This window comes from Lactuca saligna, chromosome 7, assembly GCF_052625555.1.
Source record: "Lactuca saligna cultivar CGN05327 chromosome 7, ASM5262555v1, whole genome shotgun sequence".
Taxonomy (NCBI): Eukaryota; Viridiplantae; Streptophyta; class Magnoliopsida; order Asterales; family Asteraceae; genus Lactuca; species Lactuca saligna.
Window position 1 is genome coordinate 135,856,468 of NC_136423.1, and position 17,825 is coordinate 135,874,292.

At 34.3% G+C, this 17,825-nt stretch overlaps 1 protein-coding gene and 1 pseudogene across 1 annotated transcript; both read left to right on the forward strand.

Moving 5' to 3' along the window:
• The first annotated feature begins 7,909 nt into the window (after nucleotides 1-7,909).
• On the forward strand, nucleotides 7,910-12,741 carry LOC145007267 (chloride channel protein CLC-e-like; annotated as a pseudogene).
• On the forward strand, nucleotides 10,693-11,829 carry LOC145005766 (large ribosomal subunit protein eL34-like). Its single transcript, XM_078964874.1, has 4 exons — nucleotides 10,693-10,771; nucleotides 10,888-10,967; nucleotides 11,532-11,641; nucleotides 11,728-11,829. The coding sequence occupies exons 1-4, from the start codon at nucleotides 10,693-10,695 to the stop codon at nucleotides 11,819-11,821; spliced, it is 363 nt and encodes a 120-aa protein (XP_078821000.1). The 3' UTR covers nucleotides 11,822-11,829.
• Nucleotides 12,742-17,825: the final 5,084 nt, after the last annotated feature.

A 17,825-nucleotide genomic window follows, 5' to 3' on the forward strand; every position in this document is an offset into this window, starting at 1 on the left:
TGTACGAGAGCCAGTAGACCTAGGCATTCCATCTTGATGGTTGTGGGCCGTGAGTATTCCATGTCGAGGATGATTGGACTCGTAGTATATGGGCATTCCAACCAGATGGTTGTGGGTTAGGGTATTCGATCCTAAGGATGACTGGATCTGTTATATATATATATATATATATATATATATATATATGTATGTATGTATGTATGTATGTATATATTTATTGGCCTTCCAACTTGTGGTATTCCATCCGGATGGATGACTAGACCCGGAGGTTGATTAGGCATGGGGTATTCCAACCCGATGGTTGATTGGACCCGACATATTTGTCATTGTATAAAGTGAGACTGGGCTGATTCGTGTGACAGTCAACAGGCCTACAGTATTCCATCCTGATGGATGATTGGACCCATAGTATGATGGCATTCCAACTCGATGGTTGAGGGCCTGGGGGTATTCCAACCCGATGGTTGATTGGACCCATAGTATGTTGTTTGTGATCATATGTGTATTGTTGTGTGTATGGGTGCTTTGGGGTAACTCACTATGCTTTGTGCTTACGGTTTCAGTTTATTGTTTCAGGTGCTTTAGATGACTCGGCAAGGCAAAGGTGTGACCGTACACATCCTCGTGTTTTGGACTTATGGTTTTTGGGATACTCTGATATTAAACTATTTTGAAATTTTTTTGGAATAACTAATGGCTTTTGGATGTTTGAAAAAGTTTTAAATTGGCTTGATTTTTATGAGTGTTACAAGTTGGTATTAGAGCCTTGGTTTGAGTGAATTGGAGTAACACTCGTGTGAATCCAACCTCAAATTAAGATAAAGATTTTCAAAATAATAATGGAGGATGCAAGTGTACGATCAGCCAGAGCCAGTAAGTAGACCCCAAAATACCATACAGTTAATTGATATTGTGATGTGTTAGAACATCATGCTAGTACTAGGCTAGAAATCTTTAAGAATTTCATGATAGAATTGCCTGATTGTATGATGCCTAATAGCCTAGAGTTTTCCTTATAGGAAATTGACATCATTATTGTAGTTGCTCAGTGTATGCATCATAAGTTATACATAATTAAGATCATATAGCTTAAGTTTATTTGGTTTAGCTTTAATTCCTGTTCCTTTGGTTGTGGGCTTAGAGTAGGAATGAGTATTCGGATGTCTATGGGGTCTAGCGTTATGTATGGCTAACATACACCAGTGTTGCAGGGTTGGTGGAAGTTTCGTGGGTGGGTTGTGATAGGCCAGGAGGCTAGTTATGAGATATTTAGCATTCCTCTAGGAGTGAGGATTGGGCGCTTTCTATGTTTATGTATATTGTTAGAGTGTTGTGGTGATACTTGAGACAAATATGGGTAGGTGTGGAAGGTAGTATGGGCCCGTACTACTGAAAGAACATGACCTATACGTGTATGAAGGAAGTGACAACCCGTAGGGTTTGTTTGGGAATTGGTTCCCTTTTATTATATGGGTTATCAGAGATCTTTTTGTGGTATTACCATAATAGTGGATACAAGACGACTTGAGACCAAATCTGGGTTAGGATCAGGAGCTAGCAGCTAGGATAGGCCAGTATAGTTAGAGGATGATGTCAGTGAGATCATTCGGGAGGAGGTGATCGAGTTTGTTTGGGGATAGTTACCAGAGATGTTTGGGTTTATTAAGACCGCCAAGGTTGAGTATTTTGACGAGTGCTACGTAGTTGGCACCTCGTCCCACAACAGCTAGCCGTCGCCTTTCCATTCTACGGTTATCGCAAATCACCATTGTCGACACCACCGTTAGTTGGCACCTCCTTCCTCTTCTATACCGCCACTAGCCACCAATATGGACGCTAGAGCTGCTACTGTCGTCACCGAAACCACTAGGTGGGTGGTGGTGTAACTGTTCCGGGGTCTTTGTGTGTAACTTTGTGTAATCCAGTCAAGATCATGTACGAGGTTTATTTTGGCAGGAAAATGTTTGGAGCTACCATGGTAGCCAACCATGGTGGTTGTTGGCCGTCTGCTACTCTTGTGCCACCATGAACTGCCACCGGCCACCACAAGGGTGGCTGTATGTGTGTGTGTGTGTTATTTTATGAGTGTGCGTGCGTGATTTCGATATTATTGTAAATTGTATTGCAATTGGTATAAGAATAATAAAAGGAAACTCATAACCATCACTATGAGGTGGTGGCTGCCGCCACCAGCCGCTGTGTTGGGTGGTAGTGTGCCTCGTTTGCGTTTTAACTCGTTTAGGATACTTGGAACGAATGGGCCCAATGAAACCATAATGGGCCCAGTGAAGCCCAAATTGACCTAAAGGCCCACCCAAGTTACTACTGGGCTATTAGGTTGGAAACCCTAGTTAGGGTTTGGAAAAACCTAACATCATGAAACCCTAATTTTAGGGATTGAGCGGGACCCGCCCTTGAATTATTTAATAAACTAAAAATGTTAATTAATAATCAATTGCAAAGTAACCTAAGGTAATAGTGGACCTAAAAGATTAATTCCTTAATGGGTTAAGTAGGAACACTTAACCCTAATCATCATTTCATGTGAAAACCCTAATTTCCCTTGGGCCTTGAGTTGGGCCTTCCTATTGGATTTTGGTGATTAGAGTATTGATGGGCTATCCAAGGATAAGAAAATGGACCAAAATAATTGGATAAGCTTTAGGATAAGGCCTATGTGAAGGACTTGGGCTTAATTTGCAAAATTGGGCCATATGTCGGGCTTTGGACCATTACATGACTTTTAGGCCTTTGGAGTGTGAGTTGGAACTTGGGATTGGAACCCCATAATTAAATGAGTGTTGTTTGATGTTGAAAACTCGAGAATCTGTCAACCAGCAGCTGGGATATTTTCAACGGGGCCTCATCAGTGTGATCTGAGTTATCCTCACTATACTCAAGGGTCAAAGGCACCAAGGCCGGCTCTTTGGATTGTTATCCTAGTTATCTTGTGATTATGTGTCATGATGATATGTTAGATCTGTATCCTGGTTTTAGGATGATGTTATGATTAGTTTTCTATTAGATCTGTATGATTTTCGGTACATGCTAATTTAGATGGTTTAAAGGATCTTAGGATGAAGGGTTGGGTTCTGCTTCGCAACTCTCGTTTGAGTCTAACCATTATGGGGTAGAATCCTTTAGCCTAAGATTGTTTAAATTGTAGGGCATGTATGCATAGTGATCTGTAGGTCGATTTGAATGCCTATAGACTGTTATGTGGTTACCTGTTATATGTGTACATGCATGAGGGTATTCTATCCCGGGGATGAGTGGACCCTAGTATGTTGTCTTAATAGACTGTTATGTGATTATATGATATATATTTGCACATGTTTGATTAGTGGTTAAGGCTTATCTGCTTTATGTGAGAGCCAATAGACCTGGCCATTCTAACATGATGGTTGTGCCGTGAGTATTCCATCCCGAGGATGATTGGATTCATAGTATATGGGCATTCCAACCTAATGGTTGCGGGACGAGGCTATTCCATCCCGAGGATAACTGGATGGATGACTAGACCCGGAGGTTTATTGGGCCTAGGGTATTCCAACCCGATGGTTCATTGGATCCTATATATTTGTCATTGTATACTATGAGACCGGGCTACTTCGTGTGACAGTCAACATGCATGGGGTATTCCATCCCGATGGATGATTAGACCCATAGTATGTTGGCATTCCAACCTGATGGTTGAGGGTCAGGGGTATTCCAACCAGATGGTTGATTGGACCCATAGTATGTTGTTTGTGAATATATGTGTATTATTGTGTGTATGAGTATTTTGCGGGAACTCACTAAGCTTTGTGCTTATAGTATCAGTTTATTGTTTCAGGTGCTTCAGATGACTCGACAAGGCGAAGGCGTGACCGTACACATCCTCGTGTTTTAGACTTATGGTTTATGGGATACTCTGATATTAAACTATGTTGAAAACATTTTGGAATAACTAATGGCTTTTGGATGTTTTAAAAAGTTTTAAATTCACTTGATTTTTATGGGTGTTACAATTTTCTTCTGCCAATGACAAAAATCAGTGCCTTCAAACTTATCTAATGTCCCAAATTTGGAATTCATATCTTTCACAGATTATTCCATTGTTATTCTTTCATAGAATATTACAGATTTTGAATGTTAGAAAGAGAAGGAGATAAAACGACAATAAAATTAGACTGTGATGGATTCCAGTATCGTGTTTATCAAATACTTATCGAAATCACTAATTCATCCCTTTTTCCCGGGGTACATGAATTCAAAAGTGGGATAATAAAAGAATAAACACATTCGAATTACAGGACTAATTCGAATTGAAAACACAAAATACCTTGCTTTGATGTGTTCTTGAGAGATAGAGAAATTATGATATAATTCTATGTATATGAATGTTCAACCCTTCTTCTGAAATCAGAGAAAAGTTCTTATACTTGAGGGAAAAGTGGTTAAAATCGGTTAAACTAAAAATCGCACTAAAACATGATAGTTATTAGAAACAACTGATACCTACGTCATCATGAGGTTATCAGAGGGTTTTGGCGCGAAATTACATGGCTAGAGTTATACACGAAGTAAAAATCTATTTATATTTCTGGGAACCACCACCAGGGGCTCTGTTCCTTGGACCCCACTAGGGGAGTTGCCCCTAGACCCCGCCAAGGAACTCTAGCCCCTTGGAAACCTGCACCAATGGGTGTTGCCCCTAACCCACATATTCTTGAGTTCACATTTATCTTTCCAAGTGTGCACCCTACACCTGTAACCTTAGTTAGTAAATGGAGATCAACCTATCTTTTTATGAATAATGATTACACCAAAATATGTTGATAACACCGAAATCACCAACAAAACCCTTGTTAAACAAGGAAAATAAAGAAACCTAATCTAAATACAATAGATAAGGGAAAACGACTTTAGGATAATAAGGAAAAGTAAGGAATGTTTCTTTTACTACCCCTAAAGTTAGAGTGTATAGATTATGAATGCCCACCTTGTCCAATAGAACCTATAGCAATTGAGTTGTCAAAGATTTGGTAAAAATTCCACTAATTTGATTAGTGGTGTTGACACTCACAATTTTAATTTCCTTAGATTCTATATGTTCATGCACAAAATTACATTTCATTTCCATGTGTTTGGTCCTATCATGAAAAATCGAATTATTAACGATGTCTCTGGCAGCATGACTATCACAATGTAGAGGTGTTAGACCTGTAGGATGAACATCCAAGTCTTTCAATAAACACCACAACCATATAATTTCACTAAATATAGTGGCCATTTCCCATACCTTGCCTCGACTAAGGAATGTGAAATAACATAATATTTCTTCATGTTCCAAGAGATGGGTTCCCCTCCTAGATGTACAAGGTAGCTCGTTCATGAGCGTCAAGTAGATACATACCCAATCCAATTTGCATAACAATAAGAAAAAAGATCTAAACCCCTAATTTTTGGGAAGAAAACACATTGTCCTGGTGTTGCCTTCAAGTAGCGTAGAAATCAATATGTTGGGTCCAAATGTCTTTGTCTTGGATTAGAGATACATTGACTTAAAATGTTGACTGATTAAGCAACATCTGGTCTTATTACTTGGAGATAAAGTAATCTACATACGAGTCTTATGTATTGGCTTACATTAACACGTGGACTATCTTTACACATGTCTAACTTTAGATTATGTTCTTTGGGAAAGCTTCTTGGTCGACAACCTTGCATCCCATTATCTTTAAGATTATACAAAGTTTCGTAATGTTGACTTAGAAAATTTATCATAAGAAATAAAATTAGAAAGAGAATGTACCATGGATGATTGCTAATTGGTTGTTAGTAGTGTGTGGTTTACTGATGGTGGTAGATCAACAATGAAACCTTCCAAGCACTTTAGTTGGCTTTTAGTTCTTTGCTCTCTTAGCAATATTTCAGTACTATCGGTTTCACCTTCATCACTACTTTCATGATGCATGTCTTTGAATCCTAGGCTATGATCTAATTCAAAATCATTTTCTTCATTCAAGTATTCCTCGGTATTAGTTCGTGGTTCAGGTTCTTGTCGTGCAATTTCATTGTTTACACTTTGCTCCATATCATTTTCTTGAATAACTTTTTCCAGGAAATCAATGTTGTTGGTTTATGTCTGCTCAAGTTGTGAATTGGTTTTATGTAAAAGGAACATATTCTCTACAAATATATGATACCCTTTCTTAACTTATGGATAACCAATAAATACTCCTGGTCTTCACTTAACTTCAATTTTGTATCCTTTTGTGTTTGTGTTTGTCGCATAAAGCAAACACCCAAAAAATCTCATATGATCGTAGTCAGGCTTTTGATTGAAGATTTCATCATCGGGAGTTTTATGATCGATTAAGGCACGTTCTATCTCCCAAAAATTTGGGCAGGTAAGGCATGTGCTATCTCAAGAATGTGGCTGTGTTTTCGTTCTACTTCCCCTTTTTGCTGTGGGGTATGGGGACATGTTGTTTCTAACAATTTTTCATTTTCCACATAAAAATCCATCATGGAGGATGATATGAATTCTCCCCCGTTATCAGCTCTTATTCATTTTATATTGTATCGAACTGTGTGTCTACAATGTTGTGAAAATCAGCTAAGTGGATGCTTGCATCACTTTTATATTTAAGTAGATAAACCTAAACTGTTATACAATTATTATCTACTATGGTAAGGAAATATTTGGCTCCAGAAAGAAAAGTCGTTCTATATTTTCCCCAAACATCAACATGTAATAATTTAAAACAACTACTAGTTTTTTTTTTTTTTTTTTTTTTTTTTTTTTTTTTTTTTTGAAATTTTGGAAAAGGAAGCGTAGTGTGTTTAGCTTTAATACAATAATCATAAACCCTATCATTTATTTTGGAAGAAAAACTTTCTAGAAAACTAACTTGATCTAACTTTTAACTGGAAGTGTGGCCCAATCTCTTATGTCGTATTTCAACATCAGACGATGTCATCATTACTCTTTTCTTCCTTGCCACCAATCCCATTCAATATAAACCACGACTAGATTCACCTTCGCCAATCAGCTTCCCCAAGTGTAACTCCTACATAAAATATCGCTTAGGAAGAAAAATTACAGCACATTCAAATTTTTAGTTAAATGGTAAACAAAAATCAAGTTACAATTAAAATTAGGAATATGAAGAACTTTGTTGATTTTAACCGTGTTTTCTCAAAAGACAATTGCTTTTTACTTCCACGGGTATGATCTCGCCATTAAGGATGGTGATGGGAGTTTCAAGAAATCCACATGTTATGTTTTCAAGTAGTTCCTTGTTGCATATTATATGCTTGGTTGCTTCCGATTCAATAATCAATGCATCATCTAATTCAACTTTAGCTGCCATGTTGAACCTTGGTACTTCATTGTCACTAGCTTCTTCCTTGGAGAAGTGTTTGATTAGTTTATGTTATTGCTCCAATAATAATGTTGGTATAGGGTTGGAGCCTGTTGAACATAATATGTGGAAAGATAGTTGCAAGATAGTTAAATGTGACATGTAAAGGATAGTTCACTCGACATGTATAAGTCATTGTGTATGAACTATGATGAATGTGACACGTAACTTATGTATTACGTTTCATGGTTGAAACTGCATTGTTGAATAACACGAAATCATTAAATATTAACATGACATATAAACTTTATGTAAGTGACACATATAATTGCTTTGAACATGGTGTGAGCTGAAAAATGTAATCATGAGCCCTAAGGTGTATGAGTTTCACAGCTCTTCAAGGGAGATTTTAGGGTTTCAAATCTAGATTGTTAGAGAAAGTTAAAGAGGGTTCAAAGGAGAAAAAATATAGTCATCAAAGTTGATTAAGGTATCTCAGTTATCCTTCAATTAAGTTTTAAAACCCGTTATTAGTGGAATTGAAATAATTTATTGAAATGGGTTTAAATGACTTGAATGCACAATACATTGTAACTAGAAGTGGTGTGATCATGAGTTTAAGTTTCTTGTGGTAATTTTATGGTGGAATCCATGAATTTGATTATCATGAATTCAAACCCTAATTGGTTGATTTGTTAGATAATGGAAATTAAGATTATGTCTTAATGAATTAAGACATATAAACAAATTATTCGTGGAGTATAATTAATTTTTATGAAGTATTGGATTTAACATAAAGTTAAGCATATGAAAACTTATGAATGAATTCATGAGATAAGTGAAATTAAGTTGATCTATTAATGAATTAAGAGATGTGGATGAGATATTTGTGAAGCTAAATTGCTTGTGTTGGATTTTATTCAAAAAAATTTGTGTCTAAAATGACAAAAATGACAATGGAAGCACTAAAAATTTGAATAACATAAAACTATTTATTCCAACCAAGGATCATTTAGCATGAACATGAAAATTAGACCCAATCATAGAGGGATTAAGAATTTACAACCTTTTAAAGACTTTGAATCATCTTGGAAGGTTTCAAGTTGATAGAGATAGAAAGAACATAAACGAGAGTCCCTGTAGAGAATTCCACCAACAAGTAATAAAAAAACTTTGGATGCTAGTCCTTACTTGCAATATGAAGCTCTTAATCATTTAAGAAGAAAACCAACTTTTGTCTTATATGAGAGTTCAAAGTATCAAATTAAGATTCTTCTTTTTTCCTTAACCATTTAAGAGAGAGAAAAAAAAGGATATGAGAAGCTTTACCTCACTTTTCGAAACAAAGAAAAAGAAAGGTTGAAAGACTATCGTATTAAGTATATAATACCTTCCATGTATTAACCCATTAAGCCTATACTCAATCAAAATGAGAAAATACATGCTTTAGAAGCATGTATTGGCATAATTATTAAGCATGGGCTTAAAGGGTTAATACATAACAAAAAAAAGTCTTTCAACCATTCACTTCCTTCATTATGCAAACCGTGAACAAGTTTCTCTTATCACATTTTTCTATCTTAAATAGTTAAGACAAAAGATGAATCTTTGATACTTTGAACTCTCCTTTAAGACAAAAGTTGGTTTTCTTCTTAAAGGCTTAAGAGCTTCATATTTCAAATAAGAACTAGCTTCCAAAGTGTTTTACTACTTGTTGGTGGGAATTCTCTAGAGGAACCCAAGTTTATGTTCTTGCCATCTCTCTGGTTGTGTTTTATCTTTCATGTTCATGAAAAATTATCCTTGGTGAGAATAAAATAGTTTTATATTATTCAAATTTATTATACATTCATTTTCAATTTTTTCGTTTTAGAAATCAAAATTTTAAATAAAACCCAACAAGTGGCAACGAAGTTATTTTCGCATGCATAATTAGATTATTAGATTATTCAGATAGTCTAAGTTTTTGGAAAATATTAATGATTTTATTTTTTTAAGAAAAGTATCATACACATTTTCTAAGAAAACTTTAAAATGTTTATAATTATTATTTTTATGACCAAAAGATTACATGCACATTTTGTGTGATAAAAGTTGTCTTAGAAAATAAAGAGTTGTTTTTATATAAATTTCAATTTGTTGTGTATAAACAAGCCCTTAACCCCTTGTGATGCTAGTTATGTTGTTTTTATAAAATGATTATAATGTTTATTTATTGATATGGTATCTAATCATCAAATAGTTTGTTTTTCTTCTTTTTATTTTTATATAGAACATATAAGTATTAGATTACACTACTAGAAAATACCCTTTAATGACGCGCAAACCATGACACGCGCTGTTTTACGATACGCAAAAGTGTGTGTCCTAAAAATAATGTCAGTTCTTCCAAAATGTGAAGGATTTAGGAAGCGTATTTTTGCATGCCCTAAAAATTGTGTCAAAAAAAAAAATGCAGAGGGAGTCTATCTTAAAAAGGGTATCGTGAAATCATGTCACTTTATATATATTATTAATGAAACGCGCATCTTCATCTGTAGTATCATCGGGAAAAGGAATTCCTAAAAAAATTAGAAAAGTTGAAAACCTCACCATGGCCATTTAGGGTTGGTTCCGTCTCCATCTCTTGTTCACTTCTATCTCAAATTTCTCTTTAATATACAATCTCTCGTTCCAACGATGAAGGTTACTCATTATTTTTTATTGTACTTACAAGTCCTAGGTCTTGATGCGTGATGCGTGCGTATCTTGCACCTGATGTGTTCTTTGGATTTTTTAGGCAATCATGATATAGAACAGATGTCCCCTCTGGCACCGATCAAAATGATATAGAACAGATTTAGAAAAGTTGAAAACCTCATGATATCCCCTTGTAATTTTTCTAATTTTGCATCAAAATGTCATAATCTGTTAATGAGTAATTTGTATTAGGTCCAGAAAATCCGTGATATTTGCTTGGACAGAATCCCAACTCGAGGTGCTTCATGGTAAGAGAGTTGTCACATGAGAAAATGTGGATGCGAGTTATCTTGATACCCAGTTGTGGAGGATTAATCGTTAGGTTATTGGGCATTTTTCTAACTAACTTTTTAGATGAAGGACATTTAGTAGATATGTTAAAAACTGTTATGAAGCCGATACTAAAAGAGGTAGTAGCTGCTGTAACACTTGGAATGGGGAATTTTCTTAGCCTTGAAGGTCCATGGGTCGAGATTGGTGCATCAGCGGCTAAAGAAACCAAAACACCATCTTAGTTTCCCAATAGCAAACCCTAATCCTCATTTTCTACAAAAGCGAGAGAAAAGGAAACAGAGAGAGCGAGAGTATCTTTGATTCAAAGATGATGCAACATCTCACGTACCAGAAACGCCATAACTATGTCACCAAATCCAATCAACACAGGGTCGTCAAAACCCCGGGTAACACCATTGTTACTTTGTATTGTTTTTACTGATTCAACTCACTAATGATCATGTAAGTTCGTAACATCTGCTTAATTTGATCGATGGTACTGATGAGATCGTTACTTTCATAGGTGGAAAGCTGGTTTACCAGACCACTAAGAAGAGAGCTAGTGGACATAAGTGCCCTGTTACAGGCAAGGGAATTCAAGGGGTAATGTGATTCTATTCCACATTTGTATATTTGATAGTGTTTAGTTTCCTTCATTGGGTTGCATTTGCATTTCGATTTCAACTTCTGTTGATGTGCGGGTTAATTGAATATTGATTGCTAATTAGTTTTGTTTGTAGTGGTGATTATCTGATTTTTGGGATTTACATGCGGTTTTTACAGGTTTATCGATCATAATACTTATCCATGATTGATGAGTTTGTGATTCTATGGTGTAAAAATTTTGTTTTGTATATTGGATTATACTAATCAGGTTTATTTATTTGGGCTAAATGTAGGTTAATAACTGATAGCGAGTAACAAAGCTATAATTATGGATAAAAAATGATAATGTTAACTAGATTTTTGTTACTGATTTAGTGATCTTTAATCACACTTGGTGATCTAATGTTACCATGAGTTCATTTCTAATGTTATTGTATTGAGCTTTTTGTTGTTTACTAAGGGCATCTCTAATCTAACACGAAATCCCATTTCTTTTGAATACTAAAATTTTTTGTTAATCAATTTGTTGCATTCTTTTGAATGAAGGTTATTATTTTTCAGGTTCCTCATTTGAGGCCAACCGAATACAAAAGGTCAAGGCTATCAATGAACAGGAGGACTGTTAACCGAGCTTATGGTGGTGTATTGTCCGCTGGTGTTGTCAGAGAGAGGTTAGTAAATTTACATGAATTTATTTTCCAAATCTTTTTTATTTTTTGTTTTTTGTTATGAAAATTATGTTGTTGATTTTTTGCAGGATTATTCGAGCTTTTTTGGTTGAAGAACAGAAGATTGGAAAGAAGGTTTTGAAAATTCATAAGACAAAAGAAAAGCAAGCTGAAAAGAGTTGAAAATGGGGTTTTTGAATTATGAAGAAAGTTTTGAGTAGTTATGTGTTTGGATGAAATTTCACTACTTTTTAACACTACAATTATAAATTTTTTGGATTCTTTTGTTGAAGTCATGGATTGATTTTGAATTCCAATGTATTTGTTATTTTCAGTTGATTTTAATCTTTCTGTTTTTATGTGGTGGGTAACGAAATTAATTTATTGGTGAAATTAAAGAGTCGTTTAGGCGTGTATTAAATACAACATCAACTGTTATTCTCAGTGCTATGATAGCCTCTGTAGTATTAGAAATCGGCCATGGATCTGAACCTGCATTCATTGTTCCAGATTAGGATTTTCGTTCAGCAACCGGTATTTGCTCAAAATTATGATTTTACCTTTCTAGGTAATACTAACTCTAACATCTTCTTCAAACTTTTTGTTTCAGAACTTCCATTATACCTTTTATTAGGTATGCTTTGTGGGCTTGTTTCTTTGATGTTTTCCTCATGCACATCATGGGTGATGATGACAACAAACAAGATTTAAAACACCTTCTCCATACCAAAACTAGTATTCCCAATACTTGGTGGCTTTACAGTTGGACTCATAGCCTTGCGTATCCATAAATTCTCTATTGGGGTTTTGAAAATGTTGATACCCTTTTCGAGACACAACCGTTTGTGAAAGTTCTCTCTGTTGATCTTTTATTGCAACTAGTAGCAGTTAAAATAATAGCAACATCATTTTGTAGAGCATGTGGATTAGTAGGAGGCTATTATGCTCCTTCACTTTTCATTGGTGTAACTACTGGAATGGCATATGGGAAAATATTCGGTTCTTTCATTCCTCAGTTTAATTCAATCTTTCATATATTAGGCATGAAGGTTGTATCACCACAAGCATATTCAGCGCCACTAAATCAAAGTGGCACATCTTAATGATTTTGCACAAGCTACTCCAAACACATTCAGAGGTGAAGGTGAACACATTTAGAGGACTCACCTTAAAAGGAGCTCCAAAATATCTCTATGTTTCAATTTGGATTTGCTAGCATTAGACATAGTTTTTGGTGGTTATGATAAAATATATGAATACAACTTGTTAAATATTGGATTTGCTAGCATTATACATAACATTACACATACTTTGCTTCAAATGTTGAATGATGGAAGGTTGACCGATAGTGATCACCCAGAGAGAGGTATTAAATATTAATATTATTTCCAACTTATTATTAATATTATCTCCATGATTTCAAAGCTCATGCACCTATTCTCTCTAGGTTCACTTTGAAAATTTTAAACCATTCAATCAATTTCCATAAGACTGAATCATTAATCACTTCTAATGTTGTTCTTTTACAATGTTGTACTTTTATAGGTGGTTGGAATTGGGCCTAAAGTTGGTTGCTGATATACGAATAATGGGTGCTCCAAATATAGGAAAAAGCATGTTTTTAAGTGTTATTAGCGTTGACATGTAGTGTTGTTTGACATTTAATGTTAGGTAACTTGTTTGAAATTTAAATGAAATTGAATGTTTTTGTATATATTTGTTATTATTATTATTATTATTATGTGTATTCATGTTGTAAATGCGTAAGTAGATGCACGTCGTAAATGTGTATAGTCACTGGCAGCTGGAATTTATGACATGCAGATGTGTGTCATCTTCATTTATGATAGTAGATTTAATGATACGCATTGCGAGTCGTAAAGGCATATCGTAATGTTATGACACACAAATGTGTTTCATCTTCCTTTATGATAGGGCCTTCCTTGACACGCAATGCGTGTCGTAAACGCATGTCGTAAATGCATGTCGTAATTGTGCGTTGTAAATTCGCATTGTAAATGTGCGTCGTAAATACACGACGCGCAAAAGCGTGTCATCTATCGTTATGACAGGGCCTTCCTTAACATGCATTTGTGTGTTGTCTGAGCATTTTACGACATGCATTGCGCGTCATAAAATGTTGTTTTCCTAGTAGTGTTAGTTTTTTTTATATTAAATATAAAAAGATTGAAGAATATGACCATTTTCGTGCAAGCCATGGCAACTTATGTTTTTGATGAGGATTTTTCAACAAACCGTCAAATCTTAAAGAGCTTGCTAAAATGGTTGTTTTAGAAAGTGGGAACTTGAAGACATCTCTTAGAAGTTATGGTCCATATTGTCACATGCTTATAACTTGGTTTATACACATTTGCATATATTTAATGTTCATTTTTACTGTTGATATTATACATGGTTAAAAATAGGATGTACATTCTAGATAGTATTTTTAATACTATAAAATGTCAGATGGAGTTTGCTTTTCATAATTTGACCTTTGAACATATGATGTTAAAAATGCTTTTATAATAAAACGAGTTTTATCGTTTAAAACTCTATAACGGAAAATTTGAAGACTAAAACAAAGAAGTATAAAATGGTGATTTTAGATACTTATCCAAACTCCAAACCTTAATAATAGTAGGAAGTTTTATTAAACATATTATGAATGGTTCTTTACCGCTCAAACATCAAATATTAACATAAGATACTAATTTTAAAATTGATCATGTTGAAATAAATAATAAAATTTGATTTTATTTATAAAGAATCTAATATGAAGTAATGAGATTTTTTAATAAGGCTACCATGGCATGTTGATGCATGTAATCTCCATCATAATATGTTTGAAAAACTAGAATTATAAAATATATAAAACCATTTTGCAAAATGCATAACTATGTCTTTGGTTCAATTTTCGAAATGAAAACATTGAACATGCAAAATTCTTGATGAGTATTCAATACCTCATTCTTTGCACGAAGTTGAGATCTTGTTAAAACTCCATCTTCTGGATTCCCAATTAGTTGTTCTTTCAGATGATCTTGTGTCCATTTTTTGAGTGGTGGATATGCTGGATCAAAATCCAAATGTGCATCTTCGTATAAATCTTCATTTTCTGATACTGCAACAAATAGATTATCATTAATTTCGTGAAATTTATCATTTAGATCAAGACTTATCGTATCACTGTTATTTTGATTTTGTTGCTCCCCCTCAAATAGATGCTCCCCCTCAACATCTTCATTCATTCTCCCATTTCCCCGCCCCCCCTCAAAAGAATGCTCCCCGTCAATCTGAGTGTTCGTATCCAAGTGCTCCCCCTCCACTGGATTATTTAGCATACTTTCGCCAATTCTTGGAGAATTCGATGTTGAATTATTGTCATCATGAATTTAGGTAAGATCGGAGTCATCAATATGCTTCGAAGATTCGGATTTATTATTATCATTCGCATGATCTTCAGCATTCACAACCCTATCATGAACACCAAAAATTAACTCAATCAAAATCAAATGAACTCACAATTTCATATTCATGATTTGATTCATTAATAATTGGCTTTTATTCGAAAAGTTTGTCAACTTGTTTAGCATAATAGTCATCAAAAGTAAGATTAAAAGTTTGGGAAATCTCCAGAAAAGTCCTAAAACTGTAGTCTAATTTATGAAAAAGTCCCGAAATAATATTTGTTTACCGAAAAACACAGACTACCTGCTAAAAGTTCAAAAAAAACCATTTTTGGTTGGTTTCATAGATTTAGCCGGTATTCTGTCCTTTTTCGTTAGTTTGCTCAAAATATTAGGATTTTTCTGAAAATTACCCGATAACCAAAATATTGGGACTTTTTTGAAAATTACTATTGAATTAATGGATTTTATTATTAACAAATCATTTATAAACATAAATTTTTTATTATAAACAAACTAAATACATTTGTTGCTAATTTCTAGGAATAAAATGGTCGACTATGTACTTCTCTATTGTTTGTTGACCACTTCAAAGTCACTATATTCTTCCTATGTATCGTTGTGGTGTCATAGTGAGAAGTACCCTGTTAGGCGTGACCAATACAAGAGTTGATCATATTTATTAATACACAATCAATAAGTGTCTACTTGCTATTAGGCATGATGCTATATGATCACGTGTTATTAGAAAATATCATTACACGAACATATAGATCTTTCATTATGTTCTTTAACCTAACTAACACCTAACCTCCAAACACTACCCGATAACAACCATAAAATTACAAACATCTATCGAGAGTGAAAAGTAAACTTTGAATGACAATTTAAATAGATAATAACCCTTCACTTGTTTCCATAGAAATTATCATTCACTGTTCACTTTTCACATTTTATAGATGTGTGTTAGCCAATGGTTGTTAACATGTAAGGTATGAATGTTGGTTGGTAGTTAGGTTAAACAAGATAAGAGGAACACCAACATTAGAGGAATGTTAACTAAGTTCATCTCTCCATCATACCCACAACAATGCATAGGAAGAACGTGGAGAGTTTGAGTGGTTAGGAAGCAATAGAGTACTTAGAGCACCAATTTATTCCTAGAAATTAGCAACAAATGTATTTCCTATTTTTATAATAAAAATAATTTTTTATGTTAATAATTGATTTGTTAATAATAATATTCATTAATTTCATGGTAATTTTCAAAAAAGTCCCAAATATTGTGGTTATTCTGTAATTTTGGAAAAGTCCCAAAATTTTGAGCAAACTAACGAAAAAGGATAGAATACCGGCAAAATCTGCAAAATCAGCTGAAAAGGGTTCTTTCAAAGTTTCAACCGGTATTCTGTTTTTTCTATAAATAAAATTTAGTTTGGGACTTTTTCATAAATTAGACTAAAATTTTAGGACTTTTCTGGAGATTTCCCTTAAAAGTTTCTTCGATTTTTCGTGTTCGATTACTTAACACTCTGTATACAACCAAATTGTGTGAATTTCCCAAAAATATTCCTTCGTCAGCCTTCGCATGAAACTTCGAAAGATTTTTCTTAAGATTCATGATAAAGCATCTACAACCAAACACATGAAAAAAATTTAACATTTGGTTTTCGATTATTGAAAATTTCATATGGAGTGATATTAAAACGTCGATGAATAGAAGAACGATTCTGAGTAAAACATGCTTTTGACACCGCTTCGGCCCAAAAGTATTGAGGAAAATTCGCATATGTCAACATTGTTTTGGCTGCTTCGCAAAGTGACCTATTTCTTCGTTCAACTACACCATTTTGTTGTGGTGTATATGGTGAAGAAAAATTATGCGAAAATCCCTTTTTCAATTAAGAACGAATCAAACATCTTGTTCTTAAACTCCGACCCATTATCACTCTTGATATTTCGAACACTCTTCTTCAAATTTTTCTCAATTTGCTTGATAAATTCGATCATCATTTGGGCGAATTCAGATTTTAACCTGAGAAAATACACTCACGTAAATCGTGAAAAATCATCATCAATAACCAAAATGTACCGTTTCTTGTTGAGAGTTTCAACAGTTGATGGTCCACAAAGGTCTATATGAAGAAGTTCCAATGGTTCCACAATTTTCGAATCTATCACAATTGGATGTCCTTGTCGATGCAGTTTCCCATGTTCACAAGTTGCACATAAAGTATCATTATCAAATATTAACACTGGTAAGCCTCGCACAAGATCTTCAGTAACCAACTTATTTAAATTTTGAAAATTTAAATGAGATAAATGACGATGCCATAACCAGCTAAGATCAGATGTAGCTTTCGAAAGTAAACAAATTGAAGGTTTCCCAACAATCGGTTTGATATCAAGAGTAAACATATCACCATATCATTTTGATTTTAGCAACACTTCATTCGTTTCAATCATTGAGATAATACTTCCTGCTTCGTTAAACACAACTTGATTGCCAGTACGCACAACTAATTGCGAAACACTTATCAAATTATGTTTAAGGCCTTCGACATAAGCAACATGATTTATAGTGAATTGACCATTCGTTACTTTGTCATATCCTTTGACTTCACATTTGTGATTATTTCCAAACCGCACAACTCCAACATTTTCCAAACTTCTAAAATTGCTCAAATTTTCCTTTCCTCCAGTCATGTGACGTGAGCAACCGCTATCGATATACTATTTCTCATCATATTTCTCGTCACTGAGTACCTGCGATCATT

Excerpts from the sequence above, each read along its gene's own strand:
- LOC145005766 (XM_078964874.1), top strand. The coding sequence starts at position 10,693 with ATGATGCAACATCTCACGTACCAGAAACGCCATAACTATGTCACCAAA. Across the intron at positions 10,968-11,531 it reads CAGGCAAGGGAATTCAAGGG|GTTCCTCATTTGAGGCCAAC; the intron begins GTAATGTGATTC and ends ATTATTTTTCAG. Across the intron at positions 11,642-11,727 it reads GCTGGTGTTGTCAGAGAGAG|GATTATTCGAGCTTTTTTGG; the intron begins GTTAGTAAATTT and ends GATTTTTTGCAG.